Genomic DNA, 17,974 nt, shown 5'->3' with positions numbered 1-17,974 from the left:
TGAACTTGTGAAACACACATGGAGCTGCCTTCTACTGAATCAGACCCCGGGTCCATCAGAGTCAGTCTTGTCTACTCAGACCGGCAGCGGCTCTCCAGGGTCTCAGGCAGAGAAAGGTCTTTCACATCACCTACCTGCCCGGTCCCTTTAACTGGAGATGCCGGGGATGGAACCGGGGACCTTCTGCCTGCCAAGCAGATGCTCCACCACTGAGCCACAGTTCCGTATAAAAGTGTGAAGAGCACATTGAACACACGGAGCTGCCTTCTACCGAATGAGACCCCGGGTCCATCAGAGTCAGCCTTGTCTACCCGGACCGGCAGCGGCTCTCCAGGGTCTCGGGTCTTTCACACCACCTACTTGACTGGCGATGCCGGGGATCGTACCGGGGACCTTCTGCTTGCCAAGCAGATGCTCTACCGCTGAGCCACGACCCCTCCCTTCTTTTTGTCAAGCCCCCTACTTCGGGGGGGACGTGGTGGCCGGCCTATACCCGAGGCGAGACCCCTCCCCGGCTCCGCCGCGTCCTGGCTCCCCAAAAGAGCCGCAAAGCCCCCCCCCCTGCCGCTGTGAAAGGGCTCCTTGTGTCCCCCCCCCCCGCCGGAGGGCCGCCCCCTCTCCGCCCGCCCCTGCCGCTGCCTCCTGCGCCTCCCGCCCCGTCGGGGCCGCAGGGCGGCCGGGCGGGCAGCGGCGATGTCCGGCGGGCTGGAGAAGGCGCCCCTGGCCGCGGCGGGGCCGGAGGAGCCGGAGCGGTGCCCGACGCCCCCCGTGAGTACCCGCCCGGCAGCCCCCGCCCTCCCCCGGCCGCCCGGCTCGCCTGTCCCCCCCGAGGACGCCCCGCAAGCAGCAGCCCCGCGGTGCACGAAGCCCCGCGACGCCTTTCCCCGAGGGTCCGTCCCAGGGGTCGAGGGGAGGGGGGCAGACCTTCAGCCCCGGCCCTCTCCGTCGGAGATCGCCCCCTCCTTCCCTCCCTCCTCCAACACACACCGCTGGGGGAGAAGAGGGGCTGCTCCCCCCCTCCATTTATCTGTCCCTTTAAGTCGCAGCTCCTGCTTTGAAGCGGAGGGATTGGGAATAATCTGCCCTGAATTAACAGGTTTTGCTTCCACCCCACGCAGCAACTTCTGTCTGGGAAAACAAAAAGGAAACCCGGTGGCTCCAAGCATGTGCAGAGCGCGTTTCGCTTTTGACAGGAGGAGCTGTTGTTCCAAAAGGCTCCTGCCGTTTATGCCCGGGAGGTTTTGCCTTGGATTTGCTGTTCTCTACATGCCCATTTCCCTCCACTCGGTTTCTCAAAACTCTGCCTGGGGGCTTATTGTTGAGTTTTGAGAATTAGGACGGGGAAAATGGGCCTCTAGAGAGCAGCAAATCCAAGGCAAAACCTCCCGGGCATAAATGGCCTTTAAAAGAGTTCCTCCAGGCACGTGCAGAGTGCCAGCTGAGCCTCTGCTGGGTCATCAGGGCCCTCCTCCTCAGCCGTCCAAGCCAGCGTGGCTGGAGGATCAGCCCTGGCTACTCACTGAACAGCATCGGCCCTGTCTGGGGTGGGGGCAGCGTCCCACCTCCCCACATGCCTGAAACCTGCCGGAAAGGAGAGGTTGAAGGGGGCCATTTGGAGTAGGGCAGCAGTGGGGGAGGGGACCAAAGACCCCCTCTTCGGTCACTAGAGTGGGGGGGGGTTCTTCCTCCCTCCCTCCCTCTCCACTTTCCCTTTCAGGACCCCCTCCCCTAAAGTTGCTTTTCTGTTAGCCCCCAATAATTGATGTCTGGGCGAGAACTGCTCATCTCCAGTTGGCAGCTGGCACTCTCCTGCTCTTGCAGCTGATCTCCAGACAACCGAGATGATGAGCCTCCCCTGGAGGAGACGGCTGCTTTGGAGGGTGGGGCTCTGCGGCGTCACACCCTGATGAGGTCCCTCCTTTCCCCAAACCCGCCCTCCCCAGGCCCCGCCTCCCAAAGCTCCAGGAATTTCCAAAGCCAGAGTTGGCAACCCTGGCTGAGTAGTTAGAAAAAAATGTGAACTCCATCCAACATAAAGAGGACAGGTGTGTGCTGCTGTGGGGCCACGGAGATGTCATGCAGAAAGAAACTGTAGGCTTAAGTAGTCTTATTTATTTATTTCACATTTATACCCTGCCTTTTCCCCCCTATGGAGACTCTAAGTGGCTTACCTCCTCCTCCTCCTCCTCCTCCTCCTCCATTTTATCCTCACAACAGCTCTGTGAGGTAGGACGGGCTGACAGTGTATGACTGGCCCAAGGTCTCCCAGCTGTCACCGATACACTGTCCGCCTTCCCTGGAGAAGCCTCCAGACCTATGCTCCAAAAGGCCTTGGAGCTTTAGTGCTGGATTTGAACCCAAGGCTGGATGCGAACTCCTCGATGTGGTTCGCTCTGCCTCCCGCAGCAGCCATTTTGCGGTTGCGCCGACACCCCCCACCCCACGTCAGAACTCCAACAGTGGTCATAGGCTCAAAAAGGTTGGGGGACCCCTGACCTGGAGGGTGCCAAGAAGCGAAGAATCCCCCTTGTAAGAAATCTGGGTTGGGGGAAGGTTGACCTCTTTTTGTCCTTATGGGTCCAAGGATAAGCCCCCTTTCATGTTGCTCCTGCCCGCTTGTGTACCCACAGAAGAGGGGGCGTTGGGATGTGAATGTGGGGCAGGGCGTTGGGATCTCTTCTGGATCGAGACTTTAGTGCCAAGCTGTGTGATGTGAGGCAAGAAAGTCTGTCCCATGGAAAGTATGGGGATCTCCCCCCCAAACTGGTGGCCGTGGCCCTTGACCCCTCGTTTCCAGCACCTCTGGTCTCTCCTGTTCCAGGCTTATTCGGCTGTGATGGCGAAACCCTCTAGCACAGGGCGGCTGCTGAGGATCGGGGCCATGGCGCTCATCAGCGGAGCTCTCCTGCTCCTCCTCGGGGCCATAGGAGCCTTTTACTACTGGAAGGCGAATGACAAAGAGGTAAATGTTGGGGGGGGGCTGAGTCGGGGTTTCATTTGGGTGGGCCCAAGGCCGCCCCAGCCCTTCAGGTGACACTACAATCTATGAAACCCCCCAGCGGAGTCCCAAAAAGCCTTCTCCAGTTGCCCAGACTAGAGTCAGGGTTGCCAACTCCAGGTCTGGAAATGCCTGGAGTAGCAAAAGATGCGTTTAGGGTTGCCAGGTCCCTCTTTGCCACCGGTGGGAGGTTTTTGGGGCGGAGCCTGAGGAGGGGAGGGTTTGGGGAGGGACTCCAATGCCATGGAGTCCAATGGCCAAAGCGGCCATTTTCTCCAGGTGAACTGATCTCTATCGGCTGGAGATCAGTTGTAATAGCAGGAGATCTCCAGCTAGTACCTGGAGGTTGGCAACCCTAGTCAAGAGGGTTTTGTTGCCCCGGCATTGAGCATCTGCCAGGTCTCATTCAATCCGCTTGGCAAAACATTCATTGTTAACTTGAGAGCTTGCATACTCTGAACCCACCGCCTAGGTGTACCAAATATTAGGCATCGTCTTAATTATTTTCTGTTCACATTTGAAGGACTACTCTAAAACCGAGCCGTTGAGGCCTTAAGTTGCAGTCCCAATAACTGCCAGCTGAAATGTTTCCACTGTGAAGACAGAGCTGCTTCTTTCCCTGTCGGGTTTCATTTCTACTTGAGCCAGAAAACCTTCGACAAGGAACACAAGCACGCTTCAGATTTCTTCTTGGGGCTTTTGCCAAGTTCTTCAGGCATTTTATTTTCCTCTCGTTCCAACACGGACGTTTCTCCTCTCCTGTGCTTTCGGAGCCAGAGCTCAAGAGCACTGTAGGTACTTCTAGTCATTGAGCGGAGAATTTCATAAACCCTGCAAGTGTGCCCACAACCCTCCCTGGCCCGTCCTCCCTCCAGAGAGCGGGATATCTGGAGGAATTTGGATAATACTGCAACCATTGTAAGCCCCATAGCTTGAGATTGTTTATAATGCAGAAATACTCAGTGACATATTTAACCTAGTAAGGTGACCTGGATGGCCCAGGCTAGCCTGATCTTGTCAGATCTCAGAAGCTAAGCAGGGTCGGCCCTGGTTAGTATTTGGATGGGAGACCACCAAGGAAGTCCAGGGTTGCTGTGCAGAGGAAGGCACTGGCAAACCACCTCTGTTAGTCTCTTGCCATGAAAACCCCAAAAGGGGGTTGCCATAAGTCGTCTGCGACTTGACGGCACTTTACACACATAAGGTGGTTATAGAGCCCCATGGTGCAGAGTGGTAAACTGTAGTACTGCAGTCCAAGCTCTGCTCGCAACCTGAGTTCGATCCCAACGGAAGTCGGTTTCAGGTAGCCGGCTCAAGGTCGACTCAGCCTTCCATCCTTCTGAGGTCGGTAAAAGGAGTACCCAGCTTGCTGGAGGTAAAGCGTAGACGACTGGGGGAAGGCAATGGCAAACCACCCTGCAAAAAAAAAGTCTGCCTAGTAAACGTCGGGATGTGACGTCACCCCATGATTCAGGAATGACCCGATGCTTGCACAGGGGACTACCTTTACTTTTAAGGTGGTTGTAAACAGAACCATCCATATTTTAATTCTGCTGCTATGACTGATTGATTAATTATTGCATTCAAAGCACAATACTCTAAAACTGGTCCTAGATCCCAGAAGGAGGACTTCTGCAAACACGCTTTCCCTCAGAATTGCTTGATTCAAGTCCAGTAGCACCTCAGAGAACAGCAAGGTTTTAGCTTTGACTCTTAAAAGCTCGTACTCCAAAAATCTTGTTGGTCTCTAAGATGCTACTGGACTTGAATCCGGTTCTTCCACTGCAGACTGACACAGCTGCCCTCTGGAACCTCCCTCAGAATTGCGGTCTTTCGTGCCCTCCTGGCGTTCGTTTCCTTTTTTAATAGTTGCGGGGTTGTTACCACGTTGAAGACCAGGTCTGAGATCTGGGGCACAGAGATGAGAGCACAGGCCCCTTCCTAGCTGTGACGTTTCCCGGATGGTTAATCACAATTTCTTACCCTAACTAACCTCACGAGGTTATTGTGAGGATGGAATGGAGCCGTTCCATGTACAGAGGGCTTTCCCACAGCTCCCCTGAGGATTGCTTCCCAGTAAAATGTTAAGCCAGCCCGTGCCACTTTGATGACAGAATTCACCTCCGCAATTATTATCTAAAAGATGTCGCTTCTGACTCCAGCTCTACAACGTTCACTACACAATGAGTATTAACGGGAAAGTGCAAGAGGCATCGATGGAAATTGACGCTGGGAACAATCTGGAGATTTTTAAAACCGGAAGTGGAAGTGAAGAGGCGATTGAAGTCCATGATTTTCAGATAGTAAGTAAGGGGGCTTAAGCTCTTCCCCCCCCCCACCTCACCTTGTGTCAAAGATAGGACATTTTGGAGGACATTGATTCATAGGGTCGCCATGAGTCGGAAGCGACTTGACGGCACTTAACACACACACACCTCACCTTGCAGGTATGCCCTGGTGTCAAGGTCTTGGCTATCTAGTTCAAGGAGAACTCCAGGCCCCAACTTGGGGTTAGTAACCCTATTGTTTGCCACTACTGAAGGTCAGGATTGTGTTTCAGGTGTTGCATTTCCCTCTTCTCTTTTGCTGGATGCCATACCTTGCGTGTACAAAAAAAAGCCTTTTTCTAGAATTGCCAGCTCCAGGTTGGAAAAATCCTGGAAATTTGGGGGTAGACCATGGGGAGGGCAGGTTTTGGGGAGGGGTGGGACCTCAGTGGGGTATATTGCCGTGGAGTCCACCCTCCAAAGCAGCCATTTTCTCCAGGGGAACTGATCTCTGCCATCTGGAGATCAGCTGTAATTCTGGGAGATCTCCAGTCACCACCTGCAGGTCGGCAACCCTACCACTTTCCTTAACACAAAGTAAAATGAAACGGGTGATACAGGCTGTACTGCTTCATAGGTAGACCTTGAATGGGAGAAAAATGGCAACGGGTATTTCACCAGACTGTTGATTTCAAAACGCACCCATGACACCGTAGTTTTATTTTGGCACGTTTGCAAGCGCTGGTTTCCACGACAGAACCCGGCCTGTGTTTGAAGCCCACCTACAAAGTACTTCTGTGCAGAGGCGGTTTGTTTTCCAGCGGGCGGGTGACACCGCAGAGCCCTCGATCTAACCGAGCTGTGTCTTCCCAGGGCATCACCGGGATCCGTTTTGCTGGTGGAGAGAAATGCTTCATTAAAGCTCAAGCTAAAACTCGGGTCCCTGAAGTCAACGCCATGGCCAAAGAGACCCTCTCCTTTGACCTGGTAGGTAGTCAATGAAATGATGCTTAGGTGTTTTTAAAATATGAAAAGCTTGGTAGGTTAACAAGGGAAAGAAAGGGTGTAAGAAGATCCCACAGTCTAAGGTACACTGCCTCTAATTTTGGAAGCTCCATTTGATGCAGAGCTCTGGGACTGAGTCCAATGGGAAAGCTTGGATCTAGCCTCGGGCTGATTCTTCTGTGGGAACCCTGGCCTCCTGCGTGGCTTATGATGCTTATAATTTTTTCTGCTTTTTTGGGTTATTTGTTAATTTTTTAAATTTTAGACATTGTAGGGGTGTTTAGTCTGGGGGAGGGGTTATGTTATATTTTGTTTCATTTAAAACTCTGTATTTTACATATACATTTGTTTCACCCAAATCTCTGTGAACTATATAGACACTCCTGTTAATCCTAGTGGGAAGTGGCTTCCGTGAGTCATCTCTCACTTCTTCAGATACACATAGAGTCATAGAAGAATCATAGAATCATGGGGTTGGAAGGGACCCCCTGCACAGTGCTGGAAATTCACAACTTCCTCACTCCATCACACCCCCAGTGATTCCTGCTCTATGCCCAGAAGATGGCAAAAAATACTCTCCAGGATCCCTGACCAAATTGGCCTGGAGGAAAATTGCTTTCTGACCCCAAAGTGGCGTTTCCCTGGGCATGTAAGAAAGGGCCACGAGAGCCAAAATATTGATGCAACCCTTCCCGCCCTCCCTCTCATGATCTGCCTAAGTTCACAGAATCAGCCTTGCTGTCAGATAGCCATCTAGCCTCTGCTTAAAAACCTTCAGAGAAGGAGAGCCCACCACCTCCCGAGGAAGTCTGTTCTACTGAGGAACCGCTCTAACAGTCAGGAAGTTATTCCTAATTTTAGCCAGAAACTCTTTTGATTCAATTTCAACCTGTTGGTTCCGGTCCGACCTTCTGGGGCAACAGAAAACAACTCAACACCCTCCTCTCTATGACAGTCCTTCAAGTACTTGAAGATGGTTATCATATCACCTCTCAGTCATCTCCTCTCCAGGCTAAACATACCCAGCTCCCTCAACCTTTCCTCATAGGACTTGGTCTCCAGACCCCTCACCATCTTTGTTGCCCTCCTCTGGACACATGTTCCAGCTTGTCTACATCCTTCTTAAATTGTGGCACCCAAAACTTAACACAATGCTCTAGGCAAGAGACTTGTGGATGGAGTTACCAGAGGAGGTCTTTCCCTGCCTCTCCGTTCCTCCAGCAGCCTACCGTTTGTCTCCAAAGTGCTCTCTGAGGGGCAGGACGCACCTCCAAGATGAGAAGTACTGGGCCAACTCCTCCTCCCACTGGCCGCTTGTCCCATCAGAGGAGGAAGGACAAGATTTGCCCTGATTCCCTGTAGTCAATTCATCTCCATTCCTGTGGCACATTTTGCTGATGAGGCTTTCCTTACCCTCAAAGAGGTTTTTCAGGAGAAGATGCAGGCTGATTGTGTAAGAGTAAGGGAAGAGTCCATTACACTCACCTCTTCCCACAAACTCTCTCCTGGATCCGGCCTCTACCAAGGGACATTCACTACCTTCCTCAAATTTATCTCATCCTTTTTAGAAAGCATCTACGCTAGGATCCATAACCATATATCGCTGCTTCAACCAGTCATGCATTATGTAAAGGAAGTGCCTTCCTTTAACCATCTGGAATCGGCAGCGCGCAAGTTCTATAATTGTGTGAGAGGATGGAAAAAGAAGTTGGCATTTTGAATTCCAAACTATCAGCTATTCTGAACTGGTTTTACATGGCAGCGTTATGACCAATCCAGGACATCAAGCTTTCAGGAAGCTATGGGGGCGGGGGCGGGGTGGAAACCTGCGGAAATGAGAAAGCTTTTTAAACATTAGGTGTGTGAGAGTGATGGAATTGACTGCGTTTGCCTGATGGAAAATAGGAAATGTCTTGAAAGCTGCCGTGCAGATGATGGAAAAGCAATTGTTGTTTACTGCCTGCGAGGGAAATGCAGGGAGTCTTCATTAGGGGTTGCTTCAGAATACGCTGAATAAACATCCATTAGAGGTGGTTTAAATTTCAGGGACTCCTTCCCCAGAATATGGGGTTTGGCTTTATTACTCTGGAGATGCATTTTAGGATGTTGCAAAAGATTTGGTTTGGGAACAGCTTCCACTGCCAGTGTTGAGTTAATACGGTATCTCTGATTAAAAGTCTTGCTCGGTAAAAGCAATTATATTGACCAAAAGTTTGAAGTGTAAGTTAAAAAGAGCCTTCGTTTTGAAGTGTACCCTAAAGGTTTTTCATTCTCAGCTTCAAAGCGTTGCTGGAAAAGGGTAGTGATTGAACTAGAGACTTTAAAGAAGCCAAATATTATTTCTACACAAGGGGGTTGAGGTTCCTTTGGAGGAGGGAGGCAGAATTGGTAAATTGGGGTAAAATTCAGAGGGTAAAATTCTGAATGGCCTCTGTAGTAAAATCTTTGAGATTGATTTTGATACCGCCATAGATCAATTTTATTTTGCCAGACTGTTCGCACGGTATAGTTATTGATTTTTGTAACTGGCTCCTCTGCTCTCCACTAGATAGTGTGGAAAAATGCTTCATTTATATTCTGTTTCTATGGCCTTTGCTTTATATATATATATATTATAAAACTCATGAAAGCTTTTTGGGAATAAAAATAGCCTAGTAGTGGAAAAACAAAAACATTGAATTGCTTCCAAGCTCAAGATAAATTCCCTCCTTCTCACTGCAAACACTAGTTTAATTGGCCATTTTATATTCAGTGTTTGCAATGATAAAATGTGAACCAGGACATTTACAATATAATCTTGCTTTTTCTTTTTTACTATAAGTGCAAAAATTACCATAATGCAGCATTAAAAGTTGCCTAGTTAGCCAGAAAAGTTTTGAAATGAGGAACGTGTAATGTTTTGAGCAGCGGCATTCGATTGTCTGAGTTGTCCATCCGTGGTTCTGGCTGGCCGCGTGGCACAGCCCAGGAAACAAAGGATTCATGTCTTTACAGGTTTGGAAAGGAGGGAGGCACAGGTGGGGCTCAGGTGTGCATCCTGAGCGGGATGGTCCAGGAATAATTCCATATAAGGTCCCAGAGGGGAGGGTTGCAGGTGGACAGACAGGTCTTCAGCAGCAGTTGTGGTTGGAGCAAAGGGTGGCATTTGGCCAGGCCACTGAAGCGTCACAAATGGGAAATGCTGGATAACTGATCCAAAGCTGGGAATGTAAGCTGGGGTTGCCACTGCCAGATCATAGAATCATAGAGTTGGAAGGGACCACCAGAGTCATCTAGTCCAACCCCCTGCACAATGCAGGAAATTCACAACTACCTCCCCACACACACACCCCAGTGACCCCCTACTCCATGCCCAGAAGATGGCCAAGATGCCCTCCCTCTCATCATCTGCTTAAGGTCATAGAATCAGCATTGCTGACAGATGGCCATCCAGCCTCTGCCTAAAAGCCTCCAGGGAAGGAGAGCCCACCACCTCCCAAGGAAGCCTGTTCCATTGAGGAACCGCTCTGTTAGAAAATTCTTCCTAATGTCTAGACGAAACTCTTTTGATTTAATTTCAACCCGTTGGTTCTGGTCCGATCATCAGGGGCAACAGAACACAACTCGGCACCCTCCTCTATATGACAGCCCTTCAAGTACTTGAAGATGGTTATCATATCCCCTCTCAGTCTTCTCTGCAGGATAAACATACCTAGCTCCTTCAACCTTACCTTGGGCGGGGGTTTCTTATGGGCGGGGCTGGGTGGAGGGATTCCTGTGCGCTCCCGATTCCACTTCTGGTTGTGCGCATAGCAGGGCTAGGAGGAAGGCTCCAGCCTCCCTTTCCACGCTATGAGTCAGATTGGGACTGATCGGGCTTGCAGTTTGGAACAAGAGGCTGGAGTGTTCCTGGGAGCACGCGGGGGGTCGCTCCCCCCTTTCTTCTTCCGCCCACTGACCATCAGCTGATCAGGGGGCAGCCCAGTTGATTGGCGGGCAATTGCCTGCCACAACCAGGCAGTTGGCAACCCTAAATGTAAGCAGACCTGGCCCAAATCTGGGCACGGCTCCTGTATTTACAGGATGGAAATGCTTATCATAGCAAGAGGTTCTGCTATGGCTGTAGGAACAATGATCAGTTACAGAAGGCCAGGCACTGGGGGTGGGGTGGCTTTTTCTAGGGCAATCCCTTGGATAACCTTTTCTGTTTCAGGTTGCATGTCAGAATTGGGTGCTGCCTTCTCTCTTTGCCTTTGTTGGCTGGAGATCTCTTGGCTCATAACAATATAAGAAAGGCCCTGCTGGATCAGACCAAGGCCCATCAAGTACAGCAGTCTGTTCCCACAGCGGCCAACCAGGTGCCTCTAGGAAGCCCACAAGCAAGACGACTGCAGCAGCAGCATCCTGCTTGTGTTCTAAACCACCTAATAGAATAGGGCCTGCTCCTCTGAGACTGGAGAAAATAGGTATGCATTATGACTAGTATCCATTTTTACTAGTGAGCCATGGCTCACTTAGAAGCAAAAGGAAATAGGGGAACAGGTTCCAGTACCAAGCTTATGGAGACAGGAGCAAAACGGATGTACTCTGTTAACCCTACGGTCTGCACTTTCACATAGTTAAATGGTGAAACTCCCTGCCACAGGATGTGGTGATGGCTGCCAACTTGGAAGTCTTTAAGAGGGGAGTGGACATGTTCATGGAGGAAAGGGCTATTCATGGCTACTAGTCAAAATGGATACTAGTCATGATGCAGACATATTCTCTCCAGGATCGGAGGAGCATGCCTATTGTATGAGGTGCTGTGGAACACAGGCAGGACAATGCTGCTGCAGTCATCTTCTTTGTAGGCTTCCTAGAGGCACCTGGTTGGCCACTGGATGAACAAACTGCTGGACTTGAGAGGCCTTGGTCTGATCCAGCATGACCTTTCTTATGTTCTTATGGATACTGGTCCTGATGCATACCTGTTTCCTCCAGGATCAGAGGAGCCTTTCATATGTTCTTATGAGGATAGAGCTATCCATGGCTTCTAGTAAAAATGGTCACAAGTCATGATGCATAGCTATTCTCTCCAGGATCCGAAGAGCATGCCTATTATATTAGGTGCCGTGGAACACAGGCAGGACAATGCTCTGCAGTCGTCTTGTTTGTGGGCTTCCTAGAGGCACCAGGTTGGCCACCATGTGAACAGACTGTTGGACTTGATGGGCCTGGGTCTGATCCAGCAGGGTTTTTTTTATGTTCCTATGTGCAGGATACTTGGTTGGGTTTAATGTGTTTGCCGCCCCTGGGACTTACCACGGAATTGGATGTTCTGACGGCACCCGAACCCTGCCCCTTACAGGATGGCACCCTCCCTTTCCATGATCCAACACCACATCCCTTCTGCGATCTCAAGCAACTTCAAAGTGTTCCAGCTGCAGCACAGCAGCACAGCCCAATTTTAAAAGTGCATCTCATCACCCAAGTGTCTTGTGTGCAAATACGTCTGCATTAATGGTTAATAGTTACAGCCCCTTGCAAAGACAACAAGCACATTTAAAGACACACACACAAACACACACTTTTTCTCGCAGCATCCTTTTTCTTAATGGAATCAGGAACAACCGTTCCCTTAAGCTTCATAGATCCAAATTCCAGCTAATCCCACATGGGATTGAAATTGGAAAGATCGAAAGTTGCTTGAAATGGAAAATCGCCCTGTGTGAAGAATAGGTGGAATCCTTTTTTTTCTCTCTGCCTCCTAACCTGTGGCTATTTTTAGTGCCTCGTTTCACACATAACATTGTCGCTTGCTGCAGATTATGTAAGGTCTGACACAAAGCCCTGCTTTTTTGACTCTCTGCCTACAGGAAGATGAGATTTTGCCGGCTAAATTCGATGAAAACTCCCTTGTTTGGGTGGCTGCAGACCAGCCTATAAAGAACAACAATTTCCTGAGTCCCAAAATCTTAGAGCTTTGTGGGGATCTTCAGATTTTCTGGCTTCGACCGTCCTACCCCAAAGGTAAATTTTCTCCCGTAGAGTGTCTCATTTTATGCCTTTCTTGTAATATCAACGCAACTGTAGGGAACAGCTGGATCCTTCCCATTTAGTACATGTTTTTATCTCTTTCTTCATCCAAGCCGTTCAGAGTGGCCATCAGAACAACCCTAGGAAGCATGGTAGGTTAAGAGAGAGTGACCGACCCAGGGTCGCCTATTGAGGTGCGTGGCTGAGTAAGGATTTGAACCCAAGTCTCCCAAATCCTAATCTGACATTTTAACCACTGCACTGAGCTGGTTTAGTTTGTGATTGGAATGGGGCTCAAGTCTAGGCCCTTTTACCCTTGAACACATGAACACATGAAGCTGCCATATACTGAATCAGACCCTTGGTCCATCAAGGTAAGGATGGTCTACTCTGACTGGCAGCAGCTCTCCAGAGACTTAATTGAGGTCTTTCATATCACCCGGTCCTTTCACTGGAGATGCCAGGGAATGAACCTGGGACCTTCTGCCACTGAGATGCATTTCCTTATTTTGAATCAGGCCGTTCTCTCCACCGGTCTTCAACTGGGGAGGTCGTACCTGGACCTAAGGTGACCAAATTAGCAGCGTCACCCCCAACTTTGAAAAAAAAAATTTTTTACTCATCTTTTCTCCCACACTGAGGACTCGAAGCAGCTTACAGTTTGGAATGGACATAAAAATACTAGTGGTGGAAAGTACCATCTAGTCACAGTCGACTTGTGGTGACCCAGCAGCGTTTTCAAGGCAAGAGACATTCAGAGGTGGTTTGCCATTGCCTGCCTCTCTGTAGCAACCCTGGACTTCCTCAGTGGTCTCCCACCCAAGTACTAACCAGGGCCAACCCCGCTTAGCTTCTAAGATCTGATGAGATTGGGCTAGCCAGGGCCACCCAGATCAGGGGAAATGGTGGAGGAAAGTGCTGTCAAGTCGCAGCCGACTTATGGAGATCCTGTAGAGTTTTCAAGGCAAGGGACATTCAGTGGTGGTTTTATTCATTGCCTACCTCTGTGTAGAGACCCTGGACTTCTTTGGTGGTCTCCCATCCAAGTCCTAATCAGGGCCGAGTCGACCCCGCTTAGGGTAAACAACAGAATACAGCCCACCAGAATACAGGTCCCACCCCCAATTAATGATGGGTTCTGGATCTGAAACGCTTGAAGAGTTGGCCGTCACTGTCCCAGATCTTGCTCCATCTTCCTTTTATGGGGAGGCGATGAGGAAGGTGGGACCTGTTTATGAGCTTGGGCCGCTCCATGACTTGAGCCTCCCGTCACTGCGGACATCTCCTGAGGACACCACCCCCATCTAAAGCCGCAGTTCTTCTGTGCTGCAGCTCACAAGATGGGCCATAAGGCATGGAAGATTTCTTGTCTGGCTTTTCTTTTTGTGGATGTGGCTGAGTCACAGGGACATGGCCTGGGTTCTCTGACCCGCTGGGTGGGCCCCTTGCACGTGATGCACTTGTGCATAATGAGCTCCTCTGTGCATCGCAGGAAGGAATTCACTTGGAATGTCTTACTTAGCCCGACGTGCCTACGAGGTTGAGGTTAGACCCCCTCCGCGAGAACCCCCATCCCCAAACTATATATTCCAATGTCTGCTTGTACAGTTGGGCAGAGAAGAAAGAGAGGAGCCACCCGGGGGAGACGCCAGGCTCAGTCGAATTTCGACCTGGACCAGTTTGAAGCGGCTGCCGAGGAAGCCAACCTCAGGCCCCGGGCACCGCAGAGGGCTCGGGAGCAGGAACGCCCCTCGAACGATACCAGACCTTCTGGGAGAGACGTCAGGCCCACCTTCAATCCGGACAACCCTTACCACGTGAGTACTGGGCAGCAGTGGACCCTGTCGCTGCAGCCACTGGTCACTGGTCAGCTGTCCACCCCACCCCCAGGATGTGTCCCCTCCTCCCCCCATTTCTCGATGCTGTTCCCACATTTCCTGGCATGGGGAAAATGGTGGTGCCCAGAGGGAAGAAGCAGGCCCGTCTCTGGAGAACGGTGCCAAGGCCATGCAGGTAACTGGCCCTTAGGGTTGCCAACCTCCATGTACTAGCTGGAGATCTCTCGCTATTACAACTGATCTCCAGCCTGGAGGAAACGGCCGCTTTGGCCATTGGACTCTATGTCATTGAGGCCCTCCCCAACCCCGCCCTCCTCAGGCTCCACCCCAAAAACCTCCTGCCGGTGGCCAAGAGGGGCCTGCCAACCCTACTGGCCCTTCAGAGACCTGATAGAAGGGAGATTCTTCCACTGAGCAACGTTTGAAAGAGCTTGCAGAGAAAATTATGCCCACGTGCGGGACGTGCATATTTCTGTTGAATGAACCTCTGCTGATAATGGACAAAGACTTTTACTAGAGAGAGGGCTATGGCTTAAAAGCATCTGTTAAACACACGGCACAAAATGAGTTTGCAGCAGCGGGTGAATAATGGGGAGGGTTTTTCATCGCCTCGTGATTTCTTTCCTTGCACCTTCGTGCTATAAACGGGGTGGGAGCGAGAACAGAAGCGGCCAGAGCCCCTTTGCTGCAGCTGCAAAAGTCCGTCGGTGCCTGCGGGAAACAGATTGATACCCAGGAGCTCAAACAAGGCCAAGACATCGCAGGACACAGGCGGAAGGTGTGCGGCTTACCCCACCCCATCCCAGTAAAGGGGTGTTTGTGGTCCAATTTGCCTCCTTTTTCGGCCCCAGGCCCCGCCTGGTGGAATAGCCTCTCGAGTGAGACCAGGGCCCTGCATTAATCTCTCACCCTCCAGCTTCAGCAGATGACCCCACGTTCTAGTATTATGGGAGAGGGAGAAAAGCTTCCAGTGCTCAGCCCAACAGGAGCTCAGGGTGAATTCTCACAGGTCGCAGACTGACTTCGAAGTTGAATGTTAGCTCGGCTCCCCGCCTCCCCCACAGCAGGAAGCTGTCAAAAAGAGAGCTCCGCCAATCCTTACCACCACATGAAACGACATGCAAGCGATTCCAATTTAATAGAAAGATACATCTGATTAAAGCCGGTGCATTATAATAATTTAATGAAAGCAGATGCAATTTATCCCAGTCAGATAACTAAAGATTGATGAAGAAATAGGAAGTCAGCAAGTGAAAATCCGATCTGTTTGTGATGGCACGATACGACGCCCGGCGGTTTTCTCTCTCCACAGAGGGCAATGCAATGCTGGTCTATCCGAACAGAAAAGCAGGGTCACACTTAAACATAGTTGAGGATCTTTGCGTAGAGAGCGAGCATGGTGTAGTGGTTAAGAGCGGTGGTTTGGAGCGGTGGAGTCTGATCTGGAGAACCGGGTTTGCTTCCCCACTGCTCCACATGAGCAGCAGATGCTAATCTGGTGAACAGGGTTGGTTTCCCCACTCCTCCACATGAAGCCAGTTGGGTCACCTTGGGCAAGTCACATTCTCTCAGCCCCACCTACCTCACAGGGTGTCTATTATGGGGAAGGGAAGGTGATTTTAAGCCGGTTTGAGTCGCCCAAGAAGGTCGGAGCAGAACCAACGGGCTGAAATTAAATCAAAAGAGATTCCGTCTAGACATAAGGAAGAATTTTCTAACAATTAGAGCGGTTCCTCAGTGGAACAGGCTTCCTCGGGAGGTGGTGGGCTCTCCTTCCCTGGAGGTTTTTAAGAAGAGGTTAGATGGCCATCTGTCAGCAATGCTGATTCTGTGACCTTAGGCAGATGATGAGAGATCTTGGCCATCTTCTGGTCACTGGGGCTGTGGAGGGGAGGTAGTTGTGCATTTCCTGCATTGTGCAGGGGGTTGGACTTGATGACCCTGGTGGTCCCTCCAAACTCTATGATTCTAAGTGATAGAGAAAGTCGGCATGTAAAAACCAACTCTTCTTCTTCTAGTCCTCTGTGCAGGTCAACTGGGGAAAGCCAACGCTAGATCCCAAACAGTGCCTTTAGTGCAGAGGTCCCCAACCTTTTTGAGCCTGTGGGCATCTTTGGAATTCTGACACAGGGCTTTGTGCACAATAACAGAATGGCTGCCCCAGGAGGAGGAGCCAACCACAAAATGTCAGGAAGCAAGGTTGTATGTAATTATCATAGAATCATAGAGTTGGAAGGGACCACCAGGGCCATCTAGTCCATGCCCAGAAGATGGCAAAAAAAAAAATTATTTTGGTTTTTTGCAAAAACAGCGGGAGAGTGAATATTGGGTCATCTGAAACGGCACCTGTTGTATTTCAAATTTCAGCAGCTAGAAGGACGGGAAGGGATGACCTTCGACCCTCGTCTGGACCACGAAGGCATCTGCTGTATCGAGTGCAGGCGGAGCTACACTCACTGCCAGCGGATCTGCGAACCCCTCCTGGGCTACTACCCCTGGCCTTACAATTACCAAGGGTGCCGCTCCGCATGCCGCCTCATCATGCCCTGCAGCTGGTGGGTGGCCCGCATCTTGGGGGTGGTATGAAGGAGCCCTCGTGCCTGGGGCCACCACCAAAGGATCATTGCATAGCTCTCCTTGTGTGTGTGTGTGTTAATGTATCAAAAACGGAATGTCAGCCCTTGTAGATGTAAATAAATGAAAGCCCTCGAGGTAATATTTCATTCGTTTCACACAAACAAGCAGAGTGCAGCTTGGAAATTTCCCTTAGAGCAAGCCGTACCCTCTTCAACCCTGCTGGAAGAGGAAAACAAAACGCAAATGTCTCCGACAGGTTTCCTTCCTTTTGTTTAGGAATTAAGTCTCGCAAGATAAAAGCTTGCCGAGAAATTGAAATGCAGCCTCTCCTTAGAAAACCTTCCCTTTCGAAATGGTCGTGGGGAGATGTCCAATTAGAGACCTCTGCTTTTGGCAGTGCCTGTCAATCACGGAGCGCTTGATGAATAAAATCCCATGCGAAGCGGCTCTCTGTTGTTATTCACGACGAACGCCGCCCCCCCCCCCAGTCACCATGAAGCCGTTAGGAACCAATTAGGGCTCATTTTTGCCATGCAGTTGCCCCAAGAGGGGCAGAGGTGGACTGAAGACAGAAGACAACCAGCGGCCGTTCAATGACGCAGCTGGAGAGCTCTTCAGGAGAATCAGTACATTAGTGTAACCCACGCCCCTGGTTCTAGGTCGTTGCCAGCAAGCGCCAGTCCTACAAGATTGCTAAGCAGAGAGTAGTAACTTAACAGTTGAATAGCCTCAGAGTACATTATAATTGTACATTATAATCCTGTACCCATGCTCTCACGTTAAGCTTTAGGACGGATAACTGTTGTGGTTTGAAAAGATCCCGATCAATTACGGGAAGAGGGCAGTAAGGCGTTCAGAACTCGCTAAGACGTTTCAAGCAGATAACTAAAAAAGATTCCTGCTTTTTGAATACATTTTGCAAGCGGTACACTTCAAACACCGGTGCAAATGCGCAAACTTTGTCTCGATAGCAAAAGCCTTTTGGTGAGATTAGTGTTTTGTTCAAGCAGGTAGTGGGGAAAGAGACACAACTGGGACGTCAGGCAAGAGTTGTAGGGAATAATTTATTCCAATTATTTTTTTACAAAAAGAATAGCAGGGGTTGTCATGCTTGTTCGGATTCACAGCATGGAAAAAATTCAATCACGAGGCAGAGGGACCACAAAAGCCCAACAGTTTCTGCATCAGAGGTTGAACTATTTAGATTCCTGCATTGTCCTTTCCCAATGCTAAAGGTTACCAATAGACCATTTTAAAAAACAAAACAAAACAGCACAATAGAAATAAGACTTTAC

The 17,974-nt window shown here is 50.3% G+C and overlaps 1 protein-coding gene across 1 annotated transcript; it reads left to right on the top strand.

Moving 5' to 3' along the window:
* Positions 1-693: 693 nt before the first annotated feature.
* Positions 694-16,691, top strand: CNMD (chondromodulin). The gene is made up of 7 exons (XM_056861984.1): positions 694-768; positions 2,822-2,962; positions 5,161-5,301; positions 6,139-6,252; positions 12,105-12,258; positions 13,873-14,081; positions 16,470-16,691. The coding sequence occupies exons 1-7, from the start codon at positions 694-696 to the stop codon at positions 16,686-16,688; spliced, it is 1,053 nt and encodes a 350-aa protein (XP_056717962.1). The 3' UTR covers positions 16,689-16,691.
* Positions 16,692-17,974: the final 1,283 nt, after the last annotated feature.

This window comes from Euleptes europaea, chromosome 16, assembly GCF_029931775.1.
Source record: "Euleptes europaea isolate rEulEur1 chromosome 16, rEulEur1.hap1, whole genome shotgun sequence".
In the NCBI taxonomy this organism is placed as follows: domain Eukaryota; kingdom Metazoa; phylum Chordata; class Lepidosauria; order Squamata; family Sphaerodactylidae; genus Euleptes; species Euleptes europaea.
The sequence above is the reverse complement of the archived record's forward strand: the minus strand, read 5'-3'. Positions and strand labels throughout refer to the sequence as shown.